Source organism: Plectropomus leopardus, chromosome 4 (genome assembly GCF_008729295.1).
Source record: "Plectropomus leopardus isolate mb chromosome 4, YSFRI_Pleo_2.0, whole genome shotgun sequence".
In the NCBI taxonomy this organism is placed as follows: Eukaryota; Metazoa; Chordata; class Actinopteri; order Perciformes; family Serranidae; genus Plectropomus; species Plectropomus leopardus.
Window position 1 is genome coordinate 33,592,230 of NC_056466.1, and position 11,619 is coordinate 33,603,848.

The 11,619-nt window shown below is 36.7% G+C and overlaps 1 protein-coding gene across 1 annotated transcript; it reads left to right on the forward strand.

The window, feature by feature from the left end:
• Nucleotides 1-602: 602 nt before the first annotated feature.
• On the forward strand, nucleotides 603-11,509 carry ugdh (UDP-glucose 6-dehydrogenase). The gene is made up of 12 exons (XM_042485280.1): nucleotides 603-857; nucleotides 3,528-3,689; nucleotides 4,138-4,239; nucleotides 4,350-4,550; nucleotides 5,178-5,375; nucleotides 7,264-7,411; nucleotides 7,507-7,601; nucleotides 7,683-7,813; nucleotides 8,100-8,239; nucleotides 9,495-9,586; nucleotides 9,682-9,792; nucleotides 10,895-11,509. Exons 2-12 carry the CDS (start codon nucleotides 3,528-3,530, stop codon nucleotides 11,003-11,005), a joined length of 1,491 nt encoding a protein of 496 aa, XP_042341214.1. The 5' UTR covers nucleotides 603-857; the 3' UTR covers nucleotides 11,006-11,509.
• The last annotated feature ends 110 nt before the right edge of the window (nucleotides 11,510-11,619 follow it).

Below are 11,619 nucleotides of genomic sequence, written 5' to 3' on the forward strand. Positions count from 1 at the left end.
AAGGACTTAAAAAATGTATTTTATTTTATCAATTTATATGTTGCATTGAGTGCTTTTACTCTCAATTCTAAAAGTCGTTTTCGTCATTATACTTCTACTTGAGTCACATTTTCAATGCAGGACTTTAACTTGTGGTATTTAGAGTGTGACAATAGTTATTTTGCTTCAGTAAAGTTTGTGTAAATATTTTCTACCTGGTAAAAAACAAAACTAAACTAAAAACAAACAAACAGCCATTTAATTTAATAGTTAAATTAAACATATTACTTATATTTACTTATATTTACCTTTTTTCAAGGTAGTTGGTTTCCAAAATGATTTTAAGTAACATCAACATGTCAGATTGTGAAGTGTAGAATCAGTATTTTTACTTAAAGGATCAGGACACTACACCACTGTTAAGATGTTCTGTGTTACTATTAACATTAACACACACCTTATCTCCTGTTTTTGAAAAATTACTACTATCGTTTTTAAAAAACAAACAAATTCAGACCGTTTATAAATTGCTCTTGAGTATCTTTGTGATTAAGAATACATTTTGGTGCTTTTAGTCTGAAAATATCACACCGGAAGTATCCCTGGGCAGCTGGATGTCATGGAGATTGAGGTTGTACTCTGGCAGAGAGAAGTACCTCAGCCACTTTATGTAAAGGTAGCACTGCAGGAAAAGTTGGAGAAGTGAGAAGAAGCCTGGCGGTGTGAGTTTGTGCGTCGAGTGGTGGTTTAGTCAAAATTACATTTGTCGTTTATAACCGTTTACAGCTCCGGAAGCGACGGCGGTTCGGACACATTAAAGAAAGGAGCTAACATAATCTGCGCATTCCTGAAGTTGACTGACTGTCGAGCTGGCAGAGGTAATGTAATGTTAGCTAACGCCTGCTAGCTAGCTAGCGCCACAGAGACGCCCATTCATTTGTGTCTTGTGTGGAGTTCGGTCGCTCACTGTTAGAAAACAGGAGGTAAATGTTTCTGCTAATGTGTAATGTTAACTACAAGCAGTGACACTTGCTCTGTAATACAGCTAACGTCAACTAGCTGAGAGGTAACTGAGATAAAAGGTCATTTTTCATCTGTTGGACGTGGCTGAGCTGCAATAAAAGGCTCTTTATTTTCTCCCAGGCTGTAACGGTGCGACTGGTACTGCAGCACTGATGAACCTTTGAAAGATGAACATGTGAAAGACTGAACTGGGTGTCTTAGAAACTATTATCGATATGTCAGAAAGAAACCAATTAATTTTGCTGTTTGTAGTTAATCAGTCCTTGGAGGTAATCCATGTTACATTGTAAAAGTTGAGACACTTTTTAGCACAGTGAAATATGGACAGATGAATGGAAATGCACTTTTACGTGTAGATTATGGCTTCAACTATTGCTTTAAGCATGTTGTGTATTTGTGTGGTCTTTTTTTTTAAACTTTTTTTCTGATTTTCTCCACATACATATTTTTGAACTGAAAGATATTTATATTACCCTTTAAATCGTTCTGTAAAGACATCACATACTTAAATACACATTTGTTCTAAAATAGCATGTGCATACTGATGATCAAAATTAAGTTTTCTTTTATGATCCTTGTCACCTGAACCAATTAAGCTGTTTCTTGTTTTCACAATCAAAGGTGACTATAATTGCATTTGACCCACCAACAATTCAGATAAGAAAACTTGATTGTTTCCTCAGTGGAAATGTATGTGAATATAATTTATTGAATAAACTGTGACATAAGACAGAGAAGCTGAAAATCCTCATTACAGACCTACTGGAATAAGTAAAGATTTTGCAGTTTGGCTTAAAGAGATGGATCAAAATAGTTGGCTTTTTTACCCCTGTCGATCTTTAAATGATAATTTGACCAACCCTATAGTCTTGGCAAGTGATTTCAGCAGGAATTTTAAAAACGAGTACTTAATTGTAAGATTGAAAACAAACTAAAGTAACTTTTCATGCATTTTATAGCGAATCAGGAAGTAAATTTTAATTTAGAGTTTATCTTCACATTGCGGTATATTGGAATATACAAGTTGATTAGCATTTTGCAGATATATTGTATCAGTGTATATCGACCTATATGTACCTAGAGATTGCAGCTCAGAAACTAGATTTTAGGAAATTTAGTAACAGAGTCATTTGTACATGATTTGTTAAGCAGACAGCACTGACAAGTAGATTACCACATTGTAAAATGTCCCTCTCAGTTTGTGGTCAGGCTTGCTGTGGGGGGGCGGTCAAAGGGTACAGATGACCCTGGCTCGGGGGATGGGCATGCAAAGGTCTATGCACCATGGGTTGGGCTGGAGTGGGTGTAGATTAAGTGTTCAGTGTTAAAAATGTGCCTTCCTCTCTGCATTGCACAGACTGTGGAGATTAGCTATGACACATACGTGCAATGTTACATACATGTTGCTTTACACTGCATATTTTGTTTATTTTGTCAAAAAACTTCTGACTTTCCTGACTGAAAATGTTGGACATTATCTGCATATATGAACAGATCTATCATTTTTGCCGTATACATCAGTGCAGTTAAATCACTGTGTCCAGTCCAAAAAAATAAAATTTTTAAATAAAAAACAGGGTTGGTTTTCGTCTGTGTTTTCAGAATCAGAATTATACTTTATTGATATCCGGGGGGATGCCAGCATATAGAATTATTCCAGTAGAAATAAGTATAAAAATAGAAATACAGTTATAGTAAACAGTTAGTACTAGTAAATAAAGTATGTATAATATGCTCAGTATGTAAGTGTGTAAAAAAAAATCAACGTACAGGAATACAATAATAGAATATTGGCACTAATATGTGAATATTTAAATTCTAATATGAATAATGTGCTGAATGTGTAAAATATAAAACCGTGCCATATGTTGCAATACAATGTGTAAAACTGGTATGTAAAATAATGAATGCACAGGAATACAATAGTAGAATATTAGCACCAATGTGTGAATATTTAAATTATAATATGGATAATGTGCTGAATGTGTAAAATATAAAACTGTGCCATATGCTGAAATACAGTGTATAAAACTAGTATGTAAGTTAACAAATATAAAGATATAAATATGTGTGCAGTGCTATCAAATTATATATCATTTTGCTGTTGTTGGGTGCAAACCTCCTATCTCTAAAATTGCTATTTTTCAGGAATTAGGAAAAAAACGCTGCATCTTTGAAAGGATCCAATAGAAATTTTGGTTTAGTAACAAGCTTTTGTAAATACATTTCATTGGCTGAGAAATGGTAAATCCAACTGATAGACATCGAGGGTGACCAATAGACGTAATTTATGGGAAAAAAAATGTGGTGATACGAGGTTTGCGTTCGACAGTGACAATATTATGTATGTTTTCTTTTACAAAGTGATTATACATTGAAGAAATACTGACGTCTAAATCGAGTACTTGAGGACTGATGCTCATCCCTTATTAGTACTGGCCTGAGAAACCTAGCTATAATTCAGAAAGATCTATCAAGTTTATGATTTTTTTTTCTCTTTTCTCTCCTTACTCTACATTCCTCAGATGTTTCAGATAAAGAGGATCTGTTGCATTGGTGCTGGGTATGTAGGAGGCCCAACATGTAGTGTGATTGCCCACATGTGTCCAGAGATCACGGTGACCGTCGTGGATGTCAACGAATCCCGCATCAAAGCCTGGAACTCGGACACTCTGCCCATATATGAGGTATAATACCAGCGTACTCATACAATGAAACTGAGCTGAAGGTTTTCATAAAACATTAACTGGTCATATTTTATTAATGTTTTTCCTCTACATTCTTATCTCATTTTTGAGAGCCATATATCTTGAGGGAGTTAGTGGCTCATTAGTTTAACTTAATAACAGTGTTGAAAAAGTAGCTAGGCAACCGTTCCAGGCAATGTTTTTGAACAATATGACTCCTTGATGGGCTGAATGAAACATAAATTAGTTCCAGATTTCTCAGTTTTGCAACTTTCTCTACGTCAGCCTCGACCACAAGGTATTACATCATCATGCCTAGCTTAAAGGGCAGTCCATGACCAGTCATTGAGAACTCGTGCTACATTTGTAACTGTTTGTGACGTATTTGTCCTGCACGTTTGCTGACACACCCTCCCTGTCTCATTTTTCCCACTTCCTCTCACTGTAGCCGGGTCTCAAAGAGGTGGTTGAATCATGCAGAGGGAGAAATTTGTTCTTCTCCACAGACATTGACTCAGCCATCAGAGACGCAGACCTCGTCTTTATCTCTGTGAGTCCACTAGTTACCCTCACACACATTTACTGGCACACAGCTACGGAAATAAATCTGACATTTATGACACATGAGTGAATTCACTGGTTGCACTTCTTCCCCCGTAGGTGAACACCCCAACCAAGACCTATGGGATGGGGAAGGGCCGTGCCGCTGACCTCAAGTTCATTGAGGCGTGTGCTCGGCGGATTGTGGAGGTGTCTGATGGTTACAAGATTGTCACAGAGAAGAGCACAGTCCCAGTTCGAGCTGCTGAGAGCATTAGACGGATATTTGATGCCAACACCAAACCCAGCCTCAACCTACAAGTGTGTATTATCGCATAAGAAGGGAACTTTGCTCTTTTTTTTTGTTTTTAGTCATAAGGCTAGCAGTAATTAAACAAATAACAAGAAATTGTGTAAAGAATAACAACTAAGATAATCATAAATGGAAATATGATGTGAATGAAATATATGAAATGAATAAGATGGCTGTAAGAATTTTGAATCAAATACACATATTTAAAGAAAGATGAGAGAAATTGATCAAATATATAACATAACTATCTTATTTTTTTCTTTCTTCTATATTTGTCTCACCTGCTGACTTGGTAATCCTTTAACATGAAATTACTCTACTTATGAATATTGAATGGTTTCTGAACTGTGATCTATGGACTCTCCTTAATGGTTTATTATTATTATAATAAACCATTAAGGAGAGTCCATATATATATATATATATATATATACACACATATACATATAATTTTTTTTCTTGTCTCTAACATTTTTTCACACACACACACACACACACACACACACACACACACACATAGCCTTTGTGAATCATTTTTTGTATGTTATTGGTTGTTTTTTTATTTAACTCAAAAAAAAGAGGGGAACTTAAATATCTGTTGTCCTGCAAGTTTGTAAAGTTGTGTTCTGTGCTAGGTGCTGTCCAACCCAGAATTCCTTGCAGAAGGAACAGCAGTACGGGATCTGAAGGAGCCAGACCGTGTCCTGATTGGTGGAGATGAAACAGCAGAAGGTCAAAGGGCAATCAGAGCGCTGTGTGCTGTATATGAACACTGGGTCCCCAAAGCAAGAATCATCACCACCAACACATGGTCGTCCGAGCTGTCCAAACTGGTGAGTGTAGGGCGGCAACTAATAATTATTTCATAGGTTGTATTTTATTTTTTTATTTTATTTGGTGATTATTCACTCAGTTAATCAATTAACTGATTTGGCAATAAAGTGTTAGAAAAAAGTGGTAAATGCCATTAATCATTTCTCAGACCTTAAGATGACATATTTAAATAGTTTGTTTTATGTGACCAGCTGTCTATAACAGATCTACAGACTGAATCACTATGAAGTTTACAGTAATGTCTGGGTAGAAACCCCTTACATTGCTACACAAGGATGCACTGAGCAAACACTGCCTCAAATTTTAGCATCCTAAAAAAATCAGAATCAGTTTAAGTGTATGGTATATTTAGAACATTTTCACCTTTTTACCTCTCCATCAGAAAGCCCTCTCCAGTCGGGTCCTGAAGCTGCTTCTCAAAGCTACAAGAGTCCGTTGTCAAAAAGAGTCATTTTACTTTGCAGAACACAGAAGTTGCTGGTCTATGACCGCCTAAATCAGTTAGTGTTCAAGGTAAAACAGAAAAAATATTCCAAATCTAGCGTAAACTGATATTGTTTTTTTAGGTGGCTTAAATATGTTTGGCTGCAGCCCCTGTCCACAGCTGTGCATTGCTTAGCTTCCATGCTTGTAGATTTGGTTCATCAAAGATGTCAGCAAAGCTGAAACGTCATACTGTAGCTTGGACCACTGTATTATCTTTAAATGTTACAGTTATGACTGACCATGACAGCAAAAATGAACATGTCTGCTTTTTTCACGTGTCCACAGTTGAAATCAATTGCCATTTGTTACCCAAAGGTGAATGTTGTTGCTAGGGCAACATCGCTGTGATGCTGTCTATACCAATAAATCAGATGAAAGAGAGCACTTAAAGGTAGGGCTGGGCAATTCATTCATATTAAATCAGTCCTATTAAACACAGCCGAGATGAAACTATGGTGGAGTTATAAAATTTTTATCAAATTAAAATCAGAGGGCAAATAATGCAAGATGCAAAATGTAAAATGTCAGTATGAAATAATACAAAGTAATAGACCAAAAACAGCAATTAAAAAAGATAATATAAAACCACGGATAAAAGGAAATACAATAGATAAAACATAAATTAAAGAGTAAAGATATATTTTTTTAAAAATCAAATAAAATGTAAAAAAGAACGAAAACAAAAAGATGACATCACATAAAAGCAAGTCTATAAAAATGCGCTTTAATGGCTACATTACAATAAATTTATGTAATTTTCAAACTTAACCAGACTGTTCTAGCTGTGCTACCATTTGCCTTTACCCACATCCACATTACTGATAATTATTTACCAAAAATATCAGTGTGTAAATATTTTCTGAAAGCACCAATAGTCAGCCCAACAGCATTGTTGCAATATCAATACAGAGATATTTGGTCAAAAATATTGTGATATTTGAATTTTTTTTAAATATCACTCAGCCTTACTTACAGGCTGAATTTTACACTTTTAAAATGTCTGAGTCAGTTTTTATCTTAATCAAAGTTATTTAAAAAAATCTAAGGCATCCATATCAAAATTGTTGTTTACTTTATGTGCTTATGGTTAAAAAAAAAAAAAAAAGTCAGATTTAAGAAAAATAATATTCAAATATTGATATCCTTATTGGCCTCAAAAACCATTTACTGTTTGGCTATCATCCATGACCTGAAAATATTCAATTTGCTCTCTTATATTACAAAGCATCAAACATTTGACAAGCTTGAACCAGCAAGTTTGGGGCATTTTTGACAAAAACAGTCTGTTGTCAGAATAGCTCACATTAATTTTCTCTTGACTAATTGATCACTGATTTTCCTTTTGAGTGACCTCTGCTGTTTTGTAGACGTCATAACAAAACTTGGTGTGTGCTTGTGTAGGCCGCCAATGCGTTCCTGGCACAGCGGATCAGCAGCATCAACAGCATCAGCGCTCTGTGCGAGGCCACCGGGGCCGATGTGGAGGAGGTTGCCAAGGCGATCGGTATGGACCAGAGGATAGGCAGCAAGTTTCTCAAAGCCAGCGTAGGTAAGAAACATGCAAAAGATGTTTAAAGTGAGGTTTTATATAAAGTTACATCCATTTAAACACAGACTGAGCGTTGCCTCTAACACCTCGGTCAGGTTTTGGTGGAAGCTGTTTCCAGAAGGACGTGCTGAATTTGGTGTACTTGTGCGAGGCCCTCAACCTGCCTGAGGTAGCATCCTACTGGCAGCAGGTGAGAACTACACCGCATAGCACATCATTTTTCTTTTTTCCTCTAAAGGTGCTGATTTTCTAATGTCTGTGATTCTGTCAGGTGATCGACATGAACGAGTACCAAAGGCGGCGGTTTGCCTGCAGGATTATTGACTGCCTCTTCAACACCGTCACTGGTAAAAAGATCGCTCTTCTGGGTTTCTCCTTCAAAAAAGACACAGGGGACACAAGGTCAGTTTCATTTCATGTTTGTTTTTCATTCACCTCTCACACCCTTGTAGACATTTGTCCCCCTCCCTGTTCTTTGTTTTTCTGTTTCATTTTTTGTTATGTTGATCATTAACCTGTGAAATTGTTTGTATGATCACTCTTAACTCCACCTGAACACCTGCCGAAATAATGCAGTCCTGGTCAGAGTTAACACTAGAGTGTGTGTGTGTGTGTGTGTGTGTGTGTGTGTGTGTGTGTGTGTGTGTGTGTGTGTGTGTGTGTGTGTGTGTGTGTGTCACAACTCCAGGGAGTCGTCCAGTATCTACATCTCCAAGTATCTGATGGATGAGGGAGCCAAGCTGTTCATTTACGACCCCAAAGTCCTGAAGGAACAGATCATTCATGACCTCTCCCAGCCCAGCATCTCAGAGGACAACCCAGAAAGAGGTGTGTGCTCTTGCCAATTTTCAAAAGCGGCTCTGAAAAGCTTGCAAAACCTCCTTTTTTGTAACATTTATCTTTGGGTACAGGATACAGGATATGAGACTGAACCTAAGTTGTAATTTAGTCAGTGTCTTAAACCTCTAGGCTGATGGCACATAATAAAAACTACAGTGAATTCTTTTGAAAATATTTTTCTTAAAGTTTTAGAAAAAAAAATGTTACAAACAAAATAAAAACCAGCAGTTCAAGCTTATTAAATAATGACTATTTGTTGTTTGAAAATAGGGCTGCAACTAACAATTATTCTCATCGTCAGTAAATATTTGAGGAAAGATTTATTTATTTATTTGAGGAAAAACAATATTTTTCCTCAAATATTTTTTTAATCGATGTTAGAGAATTGTGGAAAATGTGTTTCCCAAAGAAGAGATGTTTTTTGGGTTTTTTTGTCAGAGGATAAAGAAGACAGGAAGAAAATTGATTTTTAAGCACCAGTTTGTATGGACTACATTAGCAGATTTGTATTTCAGTGGTTTGGAGTTAAACTGTGGAATTCTTTACAGTATGACATTAAGTGTTAAAAAACAATTTCTTTGTTTAAGAAGATGTTTTAAGACAAAATAATAAGAATATATGAAACTACCGGGTAAATTCTGTCCCCTTGTTAAAGGTGATTTATGATGTATAGCTCTTGATTTTTCTATGTATATATTTTAATAACAGTAACTGACAGACTATTTCTGTTGTTATGTTTGTTTTGAGAAAATTCATTTATTTATTTTTTCCTCTACCTGCTCTTTTTTGGTCATAGAATGTGTAGTTTTGAATATGAATCTGATTGTTGTGTGTTTACATGACTGGAACAAATGAAAATGAAATGAAATGAAAAGATAACCTCAAATGTGTTGTTTGATCTGCAACCAAAATGTATTCAGTTTACTGTCATAGAGTAAAAAAAACTCCAAAGTATTTACATTTAAGAAGCTTGAAATAGAGAATTTGACTTTTTTTCCTTTAAAAGACTTACTCAAACTAATAAATCAATTATCATATTAGTTGGTGATTAATTTAATTGCTGATTACATTTTAAAACAGGATAACCCATGTAGTTCCCAGTTATTCCTGATGCATTTAGCTGACACAAAGCTGAATTGTTTTAAATGTTTTTATAGATGGAAAAAAAAAGTCATTTCATATTTCTCTTGAATGCTAGGCTGTAGGTGAGAACTTGACACAGATTACTTTTTGTCCCTCTTAGTGTCGGAGCTGGTGACTGTGACCTCGGACCCCTATGAGGCCTGCCAGAGCGCGCATGCATTGGTCATCTGCACCGAGTGGGACATGTTCAAGGTCACAATCACAAATTGTCTTCCTGCCATCTAATAAATAGCATATTTAAAAAACACATCATAATAAATCACCATACCCCACTTATTCCACCACAGGAGCTGGACTATGAAAAGATCTATAAGAAGATGCTGAAGCCGGCCTTTATCTTTGATGGCCGCAGAGTGCTGGACCACCTCCACCCTCACCTCCAGAACATCGGCTTCCAGGTGAGTAAACAGAAAACACACCACACTGATACATCTCATATAAAACGAAAACAACATGAAACAATTGCCGCTCGGCCTTTATTATTGTAACACAATTGCAGAATAAATGTTTGCATTATACGTATCTGCAGACTACAGATACAGTACGTTTGCACATTATTATATAGCAGTAACATCAAACCTTTAGGTTTCAACAACACTATGATCGTGTAGTTAGGTTTAGGTACAAAATAGACTTGGTAATGGTTAGAAGAATATTATGTTTTGGCTTAAAATGCCAAGTTTTCGGGGCGCTGTCCCTGCAGTAAACGCTGCAAAAAACCAACCAGTTTACATAGCATTATCCCACCTGCTGCACCCCAGCAGTAAACTCAGAGGTGTCCTTCTTTTGGTGGCATTATTCTGGCAGGAAATGCAGCAATGTCTCTGTTAAAAAAAACCCCAACTGCTTTTCATTCCACTATACTTGCAGGAAATGCAGTGTTGTCTGAGTAAGAGCAATTGCTTTTCATGAAATCATCCCAGCAGAGAACACAGCAGTGTCCAGTAAAATAACAAGTGCTTTTTGAGCCACTAGCTTAGCAGGAAAGACAGCGACGTCTCAGTAAAAAGCAGCAGCTTTTCATGGCATTGTGCCAGCTAGAAACACAGTGATATCTCAATAAGAAAACAACTGCTTTTCGTGGTGTTATCCTGGCAGGAAACAACGTCTCAGTAAAAACAACCACTTTTCAAGGCACAATCCCAACAGCAAATGCAATGATGTCTTGATTAAGAACAACTGGTTTTCGTGCCACTAAACTGGCAGGAAAAGCAGTATTGTCTTGCTAAAAAACAGCGACATGTTGCTAAAAGAAAAAAAAAACACCCACGGTTGGTGTCTGAAAAGCTGTGTGAAACAGCAATCGGTCTCATGCGGTGCTCTGCAGCTTGGCAGGCGTCTCACCTAGGTGATGCGCCATCCACCATCCCCTCCACAGCCTGATGACATAGACCGCTCATCTGCTACATCACTAGAAACATTGAAATGCTACATTTGCAGACAGCGTTTTCTTCCTTCGACTGGTCTGATGACTACTGTGCTGCCTTTTTGTGTCCGCAGATCGAGACCATCGGTAAGAAAGTAACCGCAACACGAATCCCCTACACCCCGGCAGCGGTATGTCCTCGCATCACTGCCAGTGAACCTCCCACCAAGAAAGCCAAAGTCTAAATCTCACTTCACCTCCACACATGAAACACATTCCTCTGTCAACCTTTTAAATGCAGGTGAAACATTTCATTCAGGTTGTCGGTACGCGCCTAATGATCAAAAAGGCCAGAGCAGCGTGACTAAGTGCTGCCCTGCAGTCGGCCTGAGAGGAACAAGTCGAGCCTTCAGTCCAAATTAGTATGAATGTGATCCATGAATGAGTCTTCGGAAGAAGTTTAGTGATAAAACATCATTAAACATTTTTTTACATTTTAAGTCAAATAGCATTTATCAAATCAGACATTTCAGATGCACCGTCTATTTCAAATGAAAACTGTTAGTGTAAGTCTACTTTTTTACAGCATTTACTGTATAATCAAGTATTGTTGCTAAATTGCAAAAAAAAAATGATTTTATACTATTTTTAAAAATATTTTTTATAAAACCATCTTACTGTATGTCAGTCAGTATTTGTCCTCTGTATTACTGAAAACGGCAATGCAATAAAGTGCGACGTGTCTCCTTTATTTCTGTGCCTGTTTATTTTTACAAATCATTGGAAAGATTGACACAAAAATTCAGTTTTCCCGCTGTGGACTGGAGAGTTTCAGTTCTTTAAATATGAATGCACATGT

Excerpts from the sequence above, each read along its gene's own strand:
- ugdh (XM_042485280.1), top strand. The coding sequence starts at position 3,528 with ATGTTTCAGATAAAGAGGATCTGTTGCATTGGTGCTGGGTATGTAGGA. Across the intron at positions 9,587-9,681 it reads CCGAGTGGGACATGTTCAAG|GAGCTGGACTATGAAAAGAT; the intron begins GTCACAATCACA and ends ATTCCACCACAG. Across the intron at positions 9,793-10,894 it reads TCCAGAACATCGGCTTCCAG|ATCGAGACCATCGGTAAGAA; the intron begins GTGAGTAAACAG and ends TTGTGTCCGCAG.